General features: G+C 64.5%; 1 protein-coding gene across 1 annotated transcript; it reads right to left on the bottom strand.

Moving 5' to 3' along the window:
• Positions 1-12,077: 12,077 nt before the first annotated feature.
• GPR132 (G protein-coupled receptor 132) lies at positions 12,078-17,843 on the bottom strand. The gene is made up of 2 exons (XM_044231408.1): positions 17,780-17,843; positions 12,078-13,307 (listed from the first exon to the last, which is right to left on the bottom strand). The coding sequence occupies exons 1-2, from the start codon at positions 17,841-17,843 to the stop codon at positions 12,205-12,207; spliced, it is 1,167 nt and encodes a 388-aa protein (XP_044087343.1). The 3' UTR covers positions 12,078-12,204.
• Positions 17,844-18,631: the final 788 nt, after the last annotated feature.

Here is an 18,631-nt window from a genome sequence, read left to right as displayed (position 1 = left end):
AATCATTTTATTCATGAAAGTTAATGACCAGGAGAGCGGGAATGTATTAAAACGACTCATGGAGGAAATAGCAGCGACCCTACACTAGAGAAGGAACTCTTCTCAACGAAGGGGACGGCATAACCCGTGACAAGATCACCCAGGAAGGACGGTGGAAGGAGGGATCCCAGCCTGCTGGCTCTCACAGCCACCGTGGAAGCTTGCAGACAGTATCAGCAACTCAGAGTCCCACGATGTGCAGAGAAGGTAAAGCACAACCAAGGCAGGGTTGCTCCAGGACACAGAAGTCGACCTTCCAAACCAAACAAATGTTAACAAAATGAAGGTACAGCTGGACATCCCCACAGGTGGAAAGAACCCCTCGACGACACTCGACCCCATTCACGACCAAGTACTTGGCAAACCGAATGCGCAAGTGTAGGTTAGGAACGGCCTACGACAACCCCCTGCTCTGAAGCCCACTGCAAGTTTGGGGCCACCACGACCACCCTCGGTTCAATAATTCACCACAAAGACTCACTAAACTCGCCAAAACTCACACTCGCGGTCATGGTTTATTACTGCCAAAGTCCTGCAGGGGCAGGGTCCAGGCAACCCCCGTGCCCCCTGCCCAGGGCTTCCACACCAAATAGCCCAAGCCCCCTCCAACCCCCCCCCCCCGACAGCAGTCACCACTGGCAGGCAGGACATCCCAGGGGGCTGGGGATCCCCTGTCAGGGTCCAGGGGCAGAGACCAGACCACCTTGGGCAAGGTTCAAAGGGACTCCCCTTGCCTGAATGAAGCCTATTTACAAACCACCTGCAGGTGACCCTGTGGTGCTGTAGAGAAATCATGAGCTGCCTCCCGTGACCAGGGATTAGGGCAAGTTTCTGCCCGCATTGAGCGGCGGTCTGGGGGGCAAGCAGGCAGAAGAATTAGAAGGTACGAGGCCCCGAAAGGAACTGGGATCATTATTCCCAGGAGATCAGTGTTGGGGTATAGAAAATCCAAAGAATCTCGTCCTAGCCCGCATGGTTGGTCACCTACAGATGGGTTGCCACATAGCAATGGGAGGGGGACACCCTTCCACCCATAGCAAATCTCCACATAAAGAGGTCAAATGAGTGAAAAATCAGGCATGACCGTCAGATAATCCTATTTCCATATACAAGTAACAAGCCAGTATAGAATTTTTAAAAATGGTTTAATGATACCGTTTGCAAAGCACCAAAAACATCAGTACGAGCTGTACGTAGCTAGATGCACACGGCTGTCCGGGAAGAGTGGGAAACACCGAGGAGAGCAGTCAGGGACTAAGCTGGGGAAACGGCAGGCCCCCGGCTGGAAGACCCCCACTGGAAGGACAGCGGTTCTCTCAAACTTAGCTGTAGAGTCAGTGCGATCCCTGCCTAAACCCTAACTTGTCTTCCTGGGGACTGACAAGTTCGTTCTAAAATCTGCAGGGAAAGGCCCGGGGCCAGGGGCAAGCAGACACTGTCCTGAAGGGCATCCCGGCCCTTGAGCTGGGACAGCCACTCTGGAGAACCGCAGGGCAGGGGTGCACATGGCCCAGCAGCCAAGGCTGGGCCCAGCAGCCAAGGCCGTGCCCAGCAGCGGCACGGACATGTGTTCACAAAAACGCTGGTGCAGGAATGTTGATAGAAAGGACCCTTGGGGCGCCCAGGGAGCTCAGTGGGTGAAGCGTCTGCCGTCTCCTCTGGTCATAATCCCGGAGTCCTGGGATTGAGCCCCACATCAGTGGGGATCCTGCTTCTCCCTCTCCTGCTCCCCCTGCTTATGCTCTCTCTCTCTGTCAAATAAATTTTAAAAATCTTAAAAAAAAAGAAGAAGGCGGCTTCCTCCATTATAGCCCCAAACGGACAAGCGGAGAGCAGCCCCGGACCCCCGCTGGAGAGCGAGCCGGCCGGCTGAGGCCCGGCACCGGCTGAGGGCAGGCCACGGCCGCGCACGGAGGAAGAGGCCCGTCCCACAGGGGCGAAGGTCTGACTGGGGGGCTGTGCAAGGAGCACGGTGGGGTGGGGGGTGGCCCAGCGAGGTTTCTGGGACCCCATGACTGTGCGTACTTGATCTCAGGAGCTTCCCGCTGGAGCGTTCTCTCTCTCGAAGGCGGCGCCCACAGAAGGCTGGCGCTCAGGCCCTCAGTCTCCGGCCATGCGCAGTCGCAGACCCTCGGAATTACGTGTTTATGACCCGGTCCGAGAGTCCAGTCTTTCCTATAATAAGAGCATACTGTGGCTGTCCGGCCTCCCAGCAGAGCCCTTTCCTAGGGGAGCATGTGCCCAGCCCCCTCCAGGCAGGAGGACGGCCGCCACTGTCCCCGTGTACCCCGCCAGGCTGACACCTGGGCTCTCCTGGGACTATGCCCTGGAGGTCCATCTGTCTGCCCCAGTCTCACGGGTAGAGGTGAGGTCGTGGGGTGGCGACAGGCCCAGGCACAGAGGAGATTCCGAGGCCGTGGGCCAGGTGACCCTGTCCCAGAGATGCTCCAGGCCTGCCCACTGGCAGGGACCCTCGCCAGACCCCAGCCCTGAGACCCCGCCACTTCTCCCAGCATCTCCTGTCCATTCCTGGAGGGGATCCCCCTGGGCAGGGGACACGTTTGCTGCCAAAGAAAATAGGTCAGAGGGCCTATCACCTATAGGCCTATGACCTCACCCGTCCGGACTCCTCCCCGAGCCCTTCAGATGTGGCCAGAGTCGGAACTGTGCTCTGACGAGTGACCTCCTTGCTGTTGTGAGCGTCACTGTGTGCCCCGTTTGGGGGAGCTCTCCCCATGACACACCCTTAGTACCCAGAATCCCGGAAGGTTCCCCATTGGACTCTGTGTTGTCTACAAAAACCCCAGAATGGCGCGAAGAGGAGCTGCATTTGGAAGAGCTCCGGCCGCGACGGCTGGAAGCAGCGTCCGCTCACCGCTGCGTCGGGAAGGGCGTCGGGAACGGAAACCTGCCCCACTCCCAGGAAGGGAGGGTGGGCCAGGTCTGGGGGGCAGGGAGTCTGGCCTCCTCCCGGCACCCCCAGCCCCTGCGGGCCTCTGTCTGCACGGCTCCCCTGCCTGGGGCTCTATCCAGGGACCCTGTTGTCCTCTCCTGTACAAACCGCCCCGTAGTTCCCCAGCTTCTGTGTCCTGCCCAGGTGAACAGCCCAGACCCTCTCGGTGCCCCAAGAAACGCTCTCCCAGGGCCAGGCACTGGGCTTTGGCGCCGCCAGTCCCAGCCAAGCAGGGGGCCCCACCCGCTGTGTGGGTCCAGGCCTCAGGGGCAGGCAGAAGGGCATGGGACCCATGGCAGCCCATGGCAGCCCATCCCCCCAGCACATCCTTGGGGAGCCCATGGGCCCACGGTCCCTGAACACACAGATGCCACCAGACCTGGGTGGGCAGCCGAGGGATCGCCCTCGGGGTCCCCTCAGGCCTCCCTCCCCACACCTTTGGGACTTGCTTCCCCGCACCACCTCCCAGGGGGAGCCCTGTAGGTGGGTGCCCCAGAGGGCTGGGATGAGATCATATTGAAGGGGCCCGGGCTTCCTTACGCGGGCAGCCACTAGCGATTTCCACGGTCACCGTCACCATCCGCATTGGCCACTGGGTGGCCCCAATGTCCAGACTCCCCGGACGCCTGGGGCCACCTGCCTGCCCTTCCTCCAGCCCCTCTCGCTGGTTCCTCCTCCTCTCCCTGCAGATGCTGGCGTGCTCTGGGGCCCGGGCCTCCAGCCACGTCTGTCCACACCCACTTCCTGGGCTGCCTAACCCAGTCCCCCAGGGAACCCCACAGCAAAGAGCGGGCGGTGCCCGGTGGTCCCGTTTCCCATCACGTTCACCCACCACCGGGGCAGACGGGGCTCTACCAGTGGTCCCCAGGACTCCCTGCACCAACCCAGAACCTGGGACTGTGACTATGGCACCTTGCCGGTCTGTGGCTGTGTTGTTCTGTGGCAGGGTGACCCACATACCCAGATATCTGCAAGGGCCTGACCCGGTCACATGAGCCCCTGAAAGAGCCCGGTGGCAGAAGGGGAGGCCACAGAGGCCCAAGCAAGACAAGGACTGGGGCACCCGCCTCTCTGGTTCTGAGGAGGGAGGGGCCGCGTGAGACGGTGTGTGGGCACCCCGCGCCGCAGAGGGCAGCCCCTGGCAGGCCAGCAGCCGCAGGAAGTGGGACTCTCCACCCGGCGACCCACAACAGCAGGAATGGAGCCCAGCACCTGCTTGAGCGTGCAGGACCCCAGCTTCAGCCGAGGATGCTCGGGCCGCATGCCTGATCCGTGTCGCACGTCTGACCTGCGGACGGCCAGCGGCGTCCCCCAGAGCCACCCCTCCTGTCTCGCTTCCCTCTACGTCTCATGGACGCTGGCAATGTCACACGCCTGAAACATAAGTGTCACGTTTCCATCGCCAGTGCAGTCAGCCACCTGCGCTCGGCCAAAGACCTTGGGGTCCTCCCAACACCCCTCTTCTGCTCACACCCACCTTCCATCTGCCAGCCTCTGAGCAGAGCAAGAAGCAGCGCACTCGGGCCAGCCACCTGCCGCCACCTCGCTCGGACCTGCGCCGGGACCGTCCTTCCGCGGCAGAGCCCGCTCCCACATGCTGGCCGGACTGTCGGCCTCGCGGGCCAGCGGCTCCGGTGGGTGCGTGACGCAGGCCACTAGCGGGAGGTCCTGGAGAGTAAGGGGCAGTGCTGGGCTGTGACGCCGGGGAGTGTGGCTGCAGGCTGCCGGGACAGGCTCCTCCGTGGGGACAGGCACTGCGGCAGGGACTGGGGAGCAGAGCTCGGCGGGGTCGGAAGGACGGCTGCTGAGTAACGATGCACGTTCAGCCGCAGGCCACCCCCACCACCGGGTGCCCGGCCCGTGAGCCAGGTCCACGAGGAAGACGGACCCGCAGCCGCACGCGCGGTGTGTAATTCTGCACGACAATGAAACAGCGCACACCTGCGCGGCGGACGGCTCTCTGGGCTCCCGCGTTCTGCCGTCTCCTGAGCAGAGGCCTTGGCGGCTCTTCCCAGGGTCGCTGTGAGCAGATCACCGGGAAGGACAGGAGCATCGACTCTCCCTCGAGGAGGAGGACAGACCTGCTGTCCGGGATCCTGCTGGTGCCTCGGCCCGGGACCGGGATGAGCAGGCTTGCCCCCAGCGCCCTGGAAGCCTGGTGGTGTCCGGACACAGGCTCCCGCCCTGTGCGCACCACACCCGCCCGGGCGGAGGGATGCGGCCTGAAACGGACCCACTGCCCCACCAGTGACCATCTCCTGTGTCCCAGGTCTTCGGCCAGCATCCCTGACACGGAGCGCCCCTACCACCTGCAAGCAGGTGAAACCTCAGCCCCTTTAGGCTTCCCACTCAGCTCCGTTCCCCTCCTTCCCCTTCCCTCCTCAGAAACCAGCCTCCAGCCACCAAGACAGCAGGTAAATCCCGAGTGCCAAAGGCAGGGGGAAGGGACGTGAGGACAGGCTGACGCCAGGTCAGGCCGGGGCCGGACCGGCTGCAGCTGGACGTCACAGAGCACACAGAGTTTCACGCACGCAGACGTGGAGAGATGCGGACGCGCGTGTGTGTTTGCGGAGGCGCACACACCGTCCAGGCTGGAACCGGCCGCCCGGCCCCAGAGCGCATCCCCGGCCCGGCTCTTGCTCTTGCCCTCTCCGCGGAGAGGAGCCGGGGCTCCTCGGAGGAAAGGCTGAGCCGAGTCAGCTCAGCACCTGGTCCCAGAGGGTCAGGACGCGTCCACACAAAGCGAGATGTGTCAGGAGGACTCAGGAACCCGCCGGAAGTTACGGACAGTAGCGCCTCGAGCAAAGCGGCTGTCCAGCGTCCGCGCCGACGCACATTCGGACGGAAGACCCCAGCCTGCCCGAGCAGCTCGCGCCCTCCCCCCACAAACTGCTTATGAACTACTGAGCGCCGCGGGCTCAGCAGCTCCCTCCACGCTGGGGGTGCTGGCAGGTGCCGTCCTACCCCAGCGACGGGCCACCGCAGGAGCCGTGTGGGGCTCCACAGGCCGTGGGTGATGGGGAGCACGGGGACTCCCTCCCCGGCGGCCTGCAGACAGGCGGCAGCACCGGAGACGGAGCAAGCCCGGGCAGGGGTGCTCTGCAGAGACCGCAGAGGACGTCACCGAGACAGTGCGCGTGTTCCATCAGTGGCGACTGATTTCCTGACCTTCAAAGTTGCACACAGTTATGCAGGAGAGAGTCCCGCGGCTCTGGAAACTCTCGGGTGCTCAGGGCAACGGGCGTCATGTGTGCAACTTGATCTCAGACGGCGCAGAAATAAATAATTATACTGAAGAAAACACGACACTCCGGGAATCTGCAGAAAGAGAGAGAACCCAGAGTGTTTTTGTACTAAGGGTACCACTTTTCTATAAATTGGAAATTATTTTGAAATAAAAAGTTGGATAAAAGCAAAACAGTTCCACAGGGGCCTACGTAGGCAAGGAAATGTTTAGGAATAGTCTGGACGGTTGTGCAAAAGCGTGTAACGTCCGACGCAGAGGAGAGCAGGATCGCAGGCCGCGGCGGGAGCGCGTCAGGGGCTGCCGTCTGCAAGGAGGGACGCGGCCGCTGTGAGCAGACGTGGGCGGCAGTAGGGAGAGAGCAACCGGAGACAGCGGGGAGGGCCCGCGGGGGGGCTGGAGGAGGAGAGTGGGTGCGGGCGGCTGCCCCTCCTTCGAGCGGAGCAGGCCCCGGGCACAGGAGCAGTGGTGGACTGCGGGGGGCATCCCTAGCCCTGATGAGGCCAAGGAGTGGGATGGCAGGGCCTCGCCTCTGTGCGTTCTGCTTTGAGGGCTTTGCCCACAGTCTCCGAGTGGCTGCTGCAGCTCCGGACCTTGCACCTGGCCTCACAGCTGGTCCAGGGGAAGGGAGAGCCTTTCCTCCAGGAAGCCAGCTGACTCCCTGGCCCACCTCTCACTGACCGGAATGGGATACGAGCCTTTCTGATGGCTGAGACCAGAGGTTCTCAGTGTGTGGACTTAAGGACCTCCTGCGAACTTGTTACAGATGCAAATTTTCTGACTCAGAAAGCGTGGGGCTGGGTCGCATCCCTGCTTTACCAGGCCCCCTGGGTGACCTGGAAGCAGGCTGCCCTCAGAGCCCACCCCGGGGCCCACCCGCAGGGCAGAAGGGGCAGGGCTGCTCCTCCCCAGGCCAGCCAGGCGTGACTGTGACAGAGGACAGTGACTTCTCCTGAGTCAGCCCTGCTAACCTCCCCAGCTGACTGCCGGGGGCTGAGGCTGCTGGAAGGTGGACCCTCGGCCGCCCTGCCCGCTCCCCTCTGTGTTGTCTCAAACCGCACGGGGCTGGGTCCGGGCCTCTCCCGGTCCGGGCCAGGGTTCTCAGCCCGCCCTCCTTTGAGCCACGGTGGTCCTGTCCCCTTTGGGACATCACCTCCGGAGGGGCCCTGGACGCTGTGGCGGCCACCTGCTCCCCTCCCAGCCCCTGGCAAGCCCTCCTTGGCTCTGTCCTTACAGAGGCCCCGGTTCTGGGGCATTTCACAGAACTGGAACCCACTGGCTGTGACCTCTCGTGGCTGCTCCCGTCACTCAGCGGTCCCTCCGCGATGCCGCCTGTGTCCCACCATGGGGAAGGCCGCCCGTGTCCAGCCTGTGTCCAGCCTCTGGCCATTGCGAGTGTCCACGTGCTTCCAGCCGCTGGCGGCATGGGGGGCGGAGCTGCTGGGCGGGGTGGCTCCTGGGGAGCTGACCGAGGAGCCTCACCGCCAGCTCTGGGCGGGAGCTCGGGCCTGGCCACACCAACACCCTGACCCGCTCTCGGGAGCAAGGGGGCCCTGTCCTGAAGGAGGTGTGCCAGATGCGGCCTGGGAGGGCTTCCTCTGCCACCGCTCACCTGGCCGCTGCCACGCTGCCCTGCCCGGGAGCTGAGTCTCTGCCCGGTGGCCTCCACCCCCTCGCTGCACCCCTGCCCCTGCATCTCACTGGTGGGGGGCGGGGGCGGGGCGATGTCACTGACCACAATACTATGGCTGTCCCTTGTCACCGGGGCTCAAGGCCACTCCCTGTTCCTCTTCTTCTCAGACCCCAGCTCTGGGCCCAGGGGGCTTTTGACGTCAGCCCTGAGGTGGCTGGTCTCCGCCTGTCCTGTCTGTGGTCCCCAGGCCTTCCTCCTGGAGACCTGGCTCCGGCCGCTTCGGCGGTGCTGCCCCCTGGTGTCTGCGCGCTGCACCTCCAGGGCCGCCCCCGGAACGTGTGGCCTTTGTCAGCAATGGACCTGGCATCCTCCCCGAACCCCAAGACCAGCGTCTAACGGACTCGGGGCACACCCTCATGTCAGGCCAGCTTGGGCCAGGGACATGCATGAGCTCAGGGTCTCCCAGCAGCCCGGGCAGGTACTGTGGCCCTTCCGGGAAACGGTGAAGAGACGTCTCCACGGAGCTGTCCTGCGGGCCCTGCGTCGGAGGGTGTGCGAGCGCGCCTGCGTCCAGCGCTCAGGCTTCTGTTGGGACATTCCGTGGCCAGTGCTCCACACGCCCTGGGCGTCACCCCGGAGGGCCTGCACGTGGCTGCCCCAAGGCCCTTCCTGCAGGCTCCCTTCCGAGGTCAGAAGGCTTCAGGCTGGGGGAACTGCAGCCCTTCTAGACCAACTGCGGACCACAGCACCCCAGAACTCCCAGGCCAGGTCCCCCGCTGTTTGGCCGCTCCTGAGGGACGCACCCAGGGTGCCACCAGCAGGGCCAGGAGACTGGGGTGGGCTGCGGAGGGGCCCGAGCCCGTGCCCCACCAGGTGCATCTGTCAGGGCAGGAAGCAGGAGGACGTCTGGTCCGTGTCGGTGCTGAAATGTGGGGTGAGCCTGGCTGGGTTCCCGGCCAGCACCGAGCTCAGCCACGCACGTGGCCGCCGTCCCCCACGGCTCCTTGAGGAACAGGAAGGGGACCACTCAGGCAAGGCCCTGTCCCGGGAGCCGACGGCAAGACGCTCCCCACCCCGGGGAGCCCACCCCGTCTGGACACACCTGAGGAGAGAGCCCAGGAGGGTAGGGTGTAGGCGTGTGCCCCAGGGGGTGGGGGCCATGCTGCGGGGGCCTCTGGGCTCCCACCTCCAGCACTGACCGCAGGACTGCGGGGGACCTTCCTGCAGCGCCCCAGGCAGCGTTTTGTGACAGTTTTGGGACTGATGAGCGGGGGAGGAGCGAGGCCCAGAGTGAGTGTGCGAGAGAGGGAGCAGGTGGCTGGGCGAGGAAAGGTTCCGTGCGCGGACACCTGGTTGGCCACTAGGTGACCCACGGCAAGCCCACGGCTCCCCAGAGAAGTTTCCGTGAACAACAGGAGTCGGATGGCAAGGTGGAGGGTCTGCGGTCAGTGAGTGAAGACAACGCCAGCGTTCGCCACCGAGGAGGGAGCACGGCCGGCGTGGGGGCTGACGTAGGGGCCCTGGTCCCCAGGTCAGCCCTTGCCCGCATCCTCCCCCCGCTGCCCCAGCTGGCTGGGATCTGGGCCCGCTGCCCTCTGCCTGCTGCCCCCAGGACTTGCCCTGGGTGCCCCCGCATCCAGCACGTACCTGACCCACGGCATCGGGGCCCCCTAGCAGGCCCCCAGCTAAGGTGGACGCAGCCTGCCCACCGTGGACAGCGGATTGGTTGGTGTCGGAGTGCGGACACCAGAGGGGGCTGGGCCCTTAGCACAGAGCTTCTCCTTGTCCCCATTGGTCACTGTCCCTCCTCATGCACATTTTCTAACTTCATGTGTCCCATGTCGTCACTGCAGGCGCCCCCCCAGACCCCCTACCCTAGGGAAGGAGACCCTCCAGGTCACTCCTTCTGACCCTGGACCGGGAGCCCCGCCTGCCCTGGCTGCAGCCTCCAGACCCCGCCCTGCCAGGGCCCCGCCCATAACCGGCTCCGCCCCATATCCCCGCCCATGCGGGCCCCGCCCACGCAGCTGCCGTCCTGGGACCTCTCCATCAGCAGGGTGGAGGCCGCCCCAGCACCGTGCCACTGGCCACCTGAGGAGGCGTCCACCAGATTGTGCCAGAGCTGGGGCCACACGTGCCAGCGAACCCCGGCCCACCTGCTGCCCTTCCCTCCTGTCTTCAAACCCTGGTCCCAGGGCAGTACCGAGGCTCCACAACCGGACGGCTCGTGGCAGCTTCTCAGGCTGAAGCATGGAAAGACCCAGGAAGACCCCCCCCCAGGTGGGACACTTGTGCACCTGCCAGGGGCCCTCAGACAGCCTGGTCACCCTGGTGCCCAAGGGGCAGGCTCTGAGCTCCCCGAGGAAAGAGGACAGAAAGCGGTCACCACGGCAGGGCACACTGGACCGGCAGCACCTGTGCGTCCAGATGGCCACTGGAGCCCACATGTGGCCGTGAGAAAGAGAGGAGATGCAGACAGGCTCCCCCAGAAGGGCCATGTAAGGGAGGCAGAGACCGGAGGAGGGCTGGGCACGGCCAGCACCATCGAGGCTGGGACAGGTCCTCCCAAGCCCCCCAAAGGAGCCAGCACTGCCCACGCCTTGATCTTGGACTTCCAGCCCCAGAGCTGGGAGAGAACACGTCCTCTTTCGAGCCCCCGGCCTGTGCTAATGGGTTACAGCAGCCCCTGCAAAGCAGCGCACGGCACACCGCGGAAGGCTCCTAGTGCCGCCGGCACGCAGCCCTCTGCCCAGCACAAAGCACTCCAGACGGTTCCTGAAAGCCACAGCCCATCACTCGGAGAGCCCGGGGGCGCACACCCCTCCAGGAGAGCCCTGGAGGAAAGCGTGTGCCCAAAGAGGTAAAGGATGTCATTTCATCAAAAGGAACTTGGGTTCGCCTGGGTGGCTCAGTGGGTTAAGCCGCTGCCTTCGGCTCAGGTCATGATCTCAGGGTCCTGGGATTGAGTCCGGCATCCGGCTCTCTGCTCAGCGGGGAGCTGCTTTCCCCTCTTCCTCTGCCTGCCTCTGCCTGCTTGTGATCTCCGTCCAATAGATAAATAAGAAAGGAACCTGGGACTGGCGTGCATTTTGCATCTTTATTTCCAGGCTTATTTTCTAAATATATCTGGTCGGCGTCTCTCACAGCAAGAAAGGACAGCGGACAGCCTTACAGACACGAGAATGTAACTTGGCACCACGGCCCCATACCTGTGAAGGGCAGGTACCTGGGGGTGCCTGGGCCCTCCGTGGGGCGTGCAGCCTGCCGGGCCCCTGCTTCAGAGGGCCTGAGTGGAGGTAGTGGTCAGCCCCCGAAGCTGACTGGCGAGGTAGGTGTCATTGACCCTGTATAGGCAGGAAAGCTACGCCGCCCCGTGACCTGGCCGTGACGAGGCTGGCCGGGGCAGAGGCGGGACCCAAGTCCGGGCCTCGTGGCAGGCCTGGCTCCATGCCCCACCGCACTCCGCATCTTGCCGCAGGGATGGAGGCCCGGGGCAGCACCTGCTCCCTCCTGATGCCCCTTTCTGAGTCCTCAGCGTCCGCTTCCCTGACAGTGAGGCCAGGGAGCCTCGATGCAGAGGGTTTCTAACTCTTCTCTGAGACCCTTTGCCGGCCCTGTCACCCCCCGCCCCGGGGTGTCCACCAGCATCTCCGACCTGGGTGCCTCCAGGAAATACATTGGCCGCCCTGCTGGGAGCTCGCCTGTGGGGTCTACAGCAGCCTGCGGCCTCTGACAAGCTCGGCACAGAGCAGCCTGGGGCCCCCGGAGCTGGGCTGCTGCCCCCACTCGCAGACTTCGGTTGTCCCCCCACGAGCAGGCACCATGTGGACGGCCCAGTGGGCCCAGGGCCATCTTGAGGCAGAACACAAAGGCCCGTGTTGTACAACCACAGTCATCCAAGTGGTGCTTGCGGAAGGGCACGTAAAATGAGGGTGTCACGGTGCCATGCCTGGGGCGTGGCACGGGCCAGCTGCTGGCAGCCCCGGGCAGGCCTGCGGCCTCTGCCAACGGCCCTGCTGTTTGCTAATAGCTGGGTGAGCCAGCGAGCTTGAGAGCTGAGGAAGAGGCCGTCCTGCCTGCCCTGCGCCGTCAGGTTCCCGCATGCGGCCACCTTCTGTGTGGGGCCCAGTGGGACAGCCTAGGCGTGCCGGGATCCCCAGGGTTAGGGCTCATGGAGGGCATGGCTCCAGGAGCGGGAAAGTGGCGGCGTGTTTTCCAGAGGGGACTTTAGAGCCAGCACCGTGGACCCTGGTCGGCAAGTTCAGTGGGTGGGGAAACCACGGCCCAGGCCCCCCGGCTCCCGTGCCGGACGCCCTGCCCTGCAGGACACCGGGCTCAGTGGGACTCTTCATCCAGCCTCTCCAAGGTGTCCAGTGATGAGCTCCATGTGGCCGGCCCAGAGTGCAGGGGGTGGACGGTCCCGGGGCACGTGGAGTGATTTGTGGGCCACGTGGGCAGCGACAGCTCCTCTGAGCCCCTCGAACACGTGTGCTTGGGGACGCGGGCGCTCACGGAGCACTTTTTCCACCCCCTGCGGATTCTGGACACTTCTTGCCGTGAGCAGTCCGTGGCCAGCACGTAGATGATGGGGTCGGCCACGCTGTTCACCGTGGACAGGCACAGGAACACCGCGGAGAGCCGGCAGAGCTTGGCTTCGAAGTCGCGTGCCACGTCCGGCCGGCCGCTGTAGTAGGAATGGGCCACGGCTTTGGTGAGGAGCACCAGGTGGTACGGCGCGAAGCAGACCAGGAAGATGGTCACGACCGCGACGGCCGAGCGCCTCACCTTCGTCTTCTGGGCGTCGCTCAGGCCCGCGCTCCGCCTGATGCGCCTGAAGATGCTCCGGTTGGTGAAGGCGATGACGGCGAGCGGGACGGCGAAGCCCAGGGCGAAGCGCAGGTAGTAGTACGCCACCACCTCGGTGTCCGTCGGCGCCTCGAAGCACGTCGTCCCCCCTTCCATTCTGAACACCGGGCTGTGGGCCAGCCCGACCAGCGCAAACACGGACGCGGACACGAGGACGGCCGTGCGCGGCTGGCGGCGGCCGCGGCTCTCCAGCGCGTACACCACCGCCAGGAAGCGGTCGCAGGAGATGCAGCACAGGAACAGGATGCTCACGTACAGGTTGCAGAAGAAGATGTAGCCGGTCGCCCTGCAGGCCCAGACGCCCAGCGTCCAGCGGTGCCGGTTCTGGATGTAGACGGCCCAGAGCGGCAGCGTGCCGATGTACAGCAGCTCGCACAGCGCCAGGCCGAACAGGTAGACGGCCAGCACGTTGCCCCGCAGCGCCTGCAGCAGCGTGAGCCCGGCCGTCACGCAGTTGGCCGGCAGCCCCACGGCGAACACGGCGCTGTACACGCTCACCAGGAACACTCTGGTGTCCTCGAAGGACGCGTTGCAGCTCGAGGCGCCCGTGCTGGTCGCGGTGCTGGCGTTTCCTGCGGGACAGAGGCAAGCGTGAGGACGGTGTCCCTGGGAGCCCCCGGAGAGACGTCGCGGCAGTAAGAAAGGGCGAGACTCGAGCCGGCTCCGGGCCGGACCCGGTCCTTGCAGCGCCCCGAGGTCGCCTGCCCAGCGAGGGTTGGCACCCCGCGTTCCCGCAGGCGGGACGCTCCACCCACCCCGCCCCCGCCTGGCACAGCGCCGTCCCGACCGAAGCCGGCCTCGGCGGCCGTTAGGCAGGAAATGACGAAGCGCCCCGTCGTGCGGACCGTGGGCGCGCCCACTTTTCCTTGAGGTTCTTGCAAACTTGGCTTTCTCGGTCGTGACCCATGGGTAAGGGGCCCAAGCCCTGGTTGTGGCTGCAGAGGAATCGGCCCCGGGTCATCGTATCTTGATGCTTTTCATCTCCACGGCGGGCGGGAGGACCGCCTCCCCCGAGAGCTGCCCATCCTCAACCCAGAGCCCGTGAACGGGGTCGCCTCGCCGGCTTCTGTGCAGGTCCGGCTGCTCGGCCAACGGGGGTGAGGACGCAGCTGACAGAGCAAGAGGGGGGCGGTCTCGGATGACCCGGGGGCCCGAGGTAGGCACGGGATCCTTGTGTCCAGGAGACGGGTGTGGAGGGACGGGACGGCTCCGGCAGCCACTGGCGGCCTGGAAGAGGGAGGAAGGGGCTGCGAGCCCTGGGATGCGGCGGCTTCCGGAGCCCAAACAGTCAGGGGAGCGGCTTCTCCCCCGGCACCCCTGATGGAGCCCGTGGCTCCCCCCAGGACAATGACAATAGTGCGTTTGCACTTTGTAGCCTGTAAACTTGTAGGAATTTGCAGCAGCAGCCATAGGAAGGAGGCCTCGTTTCTAACAACGCTGTGAGTGTGAAGTCCGTTCTGCTGGAGATAAATGAGCTCTCTTTGACGACTTGTCATTTGGGGTGTTTTTTCCCAGGCTTCTACCTCCACACGTCGGCATCCCCACACTTGCGAGAAGCCCCTGCTGCATTCGGAAACCGGACGGTCTGCGCTCTGTTCCGCTGAGGTCGTGCACACCGACACGGTTTTGTACCCCCCCACCCCGCTGTGTGGCCCCGTCTGCCCTTTCTGTTTCTCTTCCCCTTCCGTCTTCTGCTGCCAGCTGAGCTGTGCTCCCACCCCTGGGAAAGACGCAGTGAAGACCTGCTCCCAGCAGCTCAGAGCGCCGCCGAGCCAGTCTTTGCAGAGGCCGCCGGGTTACCAGGAGGTGATGCGGGACGGCCCGAAGCCGGGGCCATTCACGCACGGGGACGCACACCGGGCAGACCCTGGGAGGGACGGGGACAGGGCGGCTGGAACCGAGCCTCTCTTCCAGATGAGCAGGCACACACTCCCTCTGGGTTTGTTCAGGTCTTGAATCCTGACTCCCGCCTCTGCTGGTGGGAAACGACCCTTCGGTCTGTCTGTCGTCTAGCAGGGCCCACGGTGGAAAGAGACTGTGTGCGTTGGCAGCGTCTGGAGCTCGTCAGAGCCTGCAGCCCCCTGAGCGTGCAGGAGCCCCGGGCAGGGTCCCTCCAGTGCCCCGACTGGCCCGCGTGCCCCTCCAGCCCGGGCGTGGCAGCTCCCAAGTTTGTAGCCTCCTGCACGGACGCCATTGTCCACCCTGCGTGGGACGGGCCACGTGGCGGGGCTCCGCCGGCTCCGCTCACCCCCTCCGGCCTCAGGACCTCCTCCGCCCATGGAGAAGGAGCGCAGGACGCCCTCTTCAGCCCGCTCCTGCGGCGGGTCCCCAATGGTCTGCTCTAGCTTCAGCACACGGATGCCAGTCCTGCCGCCTCTAAGGCCGTGAGGAGCCATCGCCCCTTGGTCTGACCTCGGAGCCTCTGCGTCTCAGAGCACATAACTGCCACCGTTGCCCTGTGTGGCCCCTCAGGGCTCTGCTCCCTGTGCCAGTCCTGCCAGGCTCCTGGTCCCGCCGTCGGCGCTCGTGGCCTCCGGCTTGTCCTCCGTCTGCTGAGTCTCGCTGGGAGGCCCCATGCGATGCCGTGAGGAGTCCAGGGCCCAGAGACGGTCGGCGCTCTGCAGTCCCAGCAACCCCGACACCCCGGGGACCCGAGGGGCCCCGTCCGTGCACCGTCCCGAGCAAACCCAGCCCAGCACCCACGGGGGAGACCGGCTGTCACGGAGCCCTGCCGCTGGGTGCCTGGGCTTCAGTCCTTCGTAGCAGGAGCCTGTTGAAGCCGGCTGATGGGCTAAAGGGGTGCCCCAGGGGAGGGCCCCCCGTGTCCCGTCCAGGCCCGGTCACAGGGGCTCCTCCAGGCCGCGCTCTAGTGCTCCTTTGTCATGGAGGACCCTGGAGGAAGGTACGACCCGAGACCCTCCTGCCAATCACCATCCCATCCGACGGCGAGGAGGCCCAGCCCCACGGACGTGCTGCCGGAGCCCAAGGCCGGCCCTCCCCTGCCCTCCCTCACGGTGCTCCGGAGGGGCAGGGGACATGGTGGGTGGGTGTGTCGGGGGTGACCGCGGCACGAAGGGTCGGGACATGGCCGTGACTCACACGCTCTCGGGGACCCGCCACGGGGAACGAAGCTGTCACATCCCAGCCCCCTCCCCCTCCTGCCCAGCCTGCCCTCCTGGGCCCCTGACCGCCTGACCTGCACCCAGAGCCTCCCTGGACCCTCTCCTCCCCCCTGCCCTCCTCTGGAACCCAGCATGGAGATGAACGTCTGTGGCCTTCGTGCCCACACGTGCTTCCCAGAGTCTGGGCTCCTGGACCCCACCTTCCCCGCCGCAGTGTGCTCATGCTCCTGAGGTCAGCGGGGAGCCGTGGACGGCCGCCAGCCCAACGCCAACGCAGGCCGATGGCTTCTGTGGCTGCGGCAGCCCCTCCACGGTCCGGCCGGCCTGGGGGACGGTGCAGAAGGCGGCTAGTGCTTCTCTAGCCTGGTGGCTCCGGAGTCACCGCACCGTGGCCTCTCCCTGCGGACGTCCAGACAGTCAGGAAAGCAGCACATCCCACAGGCTGACCTGGCCATGGGTGTCCGGCCGGGGCTCCTGCGGGCGCGTACACGCCTCGAGGGGCCTCCGCGGCCTGGCCGGGCAGGGCCACTGAGGCAGGGTGCAGCGCTTTCCCTGCTGGGGCTTCGTCCTCAGGCCTCCCACAGCACCCCTGAGCGGCAGGGTGGCTCAGCCTCGCGGCGTGCCCTAGCGCCCCGGCCTCCACTCACGCGTCTCCCCGGTGCTCTCTTTCTGGTAAAACACACACGATGGAAAAGTTACCGTCTGCGTTTTCACGCAGGCAGCTCAGGGCCGTCCTGACATTCCTGCTGCCGAGCTGCTGCCCCTGCTGTCCCTCCACAGGACGCTTGTCTCCGCTGAGACCGACGCCCCATCCCCATGAGGTGGGGGCTCCTCGCGGCCGCCTGCCCCCCGTGCTCCCGATGTCCCCTACGTGGGTGTTCTTGGGCCTGGATTCTCTCCCTCCGACCTCGTCCTCAAGGGCCTCCCACGCCCCCGCCAGCGGCAGGCAAGTCACAGCCGCGTGTGGGCTGGAGCCATCCGTGCCTGCGTCGGCCGCAGAGGGGCACTGGCCGGTCCCCACGAGCTGTGCTTCCTGCTGGCCGGCCCGCTGCCCTGGCCGTGGCCGTGGAGCCCCGCCTCGACCCCTGCTTTCACTTCTTTCGGGTAAACGCCCAGAAGTGGAATTGCCGTATCACAGGGAAGTTCTGTGTTCGGCTTTTTGAGGAACCGCCGAGTGGCCTTCCCCCGTGGCCGCTGGCCCTGCGCACCTACCCGCAGTGCTCGGGTTCCAGTTCCTCCCCAGCCTCCCCAGCGCAGCGTTTGGGTTTGTGGGAGTCACCAAGGTGATGCAGGCGGGGTGACCGTGTGGCCGACCTCCCTGGGCCCTCCCTGCCTAAGGCTCTGGACAGGTGCCGCTGCCGCCACGTCCCCGCGTGCAGGTGAGGCTCTGGCGCTCCAGGGCGTGAGCGTGGTCAGGCCGGCTTGTGCCTTCTTCCCCCAAGACTGGGGCAGTGGCGGCCGGCGGGTGGAGGGACACAGGGAGAGGGCAGCGCCGCGGTTCTCAGGCTGGGGAGAGAGGGAGCCCCGTCTTTGCTGGGGCTCCTCCGCAGGTCCACACCGGGGACCCTGCCCTCGGGGGGGAAAGAGCTCCCTGGTGGGGCGGATGAAGCCCCAGGAGACGGGGTGAGCCAGCCCTGGGGCTCCGCTCTGCCCCAGAAATGGGCATGTAGGAGGCCCCGTGGCCCTCAGTCCTGGTCCTGGTGTTTTCCTGGCAGCTCGGAGGAATAAAAACCAGACGCCTCCGGATGTCCCGACGGAGGGCCTCCCGCTTCCCCGGCGGGGAGGTAGCTTTTACTTCAGTAGACCTGTTCCTGCACGCTACGTTTTGAAGTAAGTATCCCCGTTTGAGGCAAAGCACGGAAACTCCCACAGGCTCCCTTCCGGACGTTTAAAGTCGAAGGAGACGCGAGGGAGGCTCTGACCTGGCGTGTGGGAGGGTTCCGGAATCACCGTGGCTCCCGCAGCTCTCCAGCGCCCGCCGTGCATCTCGTCGAGCCTACTGAGAAGTTCGCTCTGAGAGTCCAAAATGATCTGGAGAAAGAGGAGGAAACATGACTTTGGGGAAACCAGATTAAACCACAAATTAAGTCATTCAGCAGATGCTTAGTGAGCAATCACTCTATGCCACATCTTATATTTATCCTGTGGGATACAACAGCTGGTCCTTAATATGTAAAGAACATTTACAAATCAATAAAAATAGAAAGTTTCAAAGCCAATAAGCAGATAATTCACAAAAGAAATAAAAACAACTCCCAAAATCAAAAAAAAAAAAAAAAGATCAACACCGCTTATAATCAAAGAAGCATGCACGTAGACATCAAAACGGTCATCTTATCTTGCCTGTGAGGTTGGCAAAAATAAAGAACCTTGATTCTTAGTGTTGGTGAAAGTGAGGAAGTGGGTGCCCTTTCTTGTGTTGATGGGACCCTCAACGGGCACAAACGTGTTGGGGCACAATTTTGCAATGTGCTTCCCAAATCCTCAATGTGTTTAACTTTGATCACATAAAATCCTCTCCAGGAATTTTTCCTGGTGACATAATGAGCCCAGACACGGTGTGCGTGTGACCTGGAAATGCATCGGACCACATCGCCCGTGGAGACGGGACCAGGACCCCCAGGACAGCGCCCGGTGTCTGCAGAGCACGGGGTGGGGTCGGTCTTCAGACACCGGGGGCCCTGGTGGGTGGGGGCGGCGTCCAGGGTGCCGGCCGCCTTCCCTCCACGGAGTCATCTCTAAAGCAGCTCTGTCCTCGTCAGCCCGAGAGGCTG

This window comes from Neovison vison, chromosome 13, assembly GCF_020171115.1.
Source record: "Neovison vison isolate M4711 chromosome 13, ASM_NN_V1, whole genome shotgun sequence".
In the NCBI taxonomy this organism is placed as follows: domain Eukaryota; kingdom Metazoa; phylum Chordata; class Mammalia; order Carnivora; family Mustelidae; genus Neogale; species Neogale vison.
Note: the sequence above shows the minus strand (reverse complement) of the source record. Positions and strands in the feature narration are given on the sequence as shown.

Coding starts and splice junctions, on each gene's coding strand:
- GPR132 (XM_044231408.1), bottom strand. CDS start 17,843: ATGCACGGCGGGCGCTGGAGAGCTGCGGGAGCCACGGTGATTCCGGAA. Junction 13,308..17,779: donor GGAACCCTCCCACACGCCAG/GTCAGAGCCTCC, acceptor TCTGTCCCGCAG/GAAACGCCAGCACCGCGACC.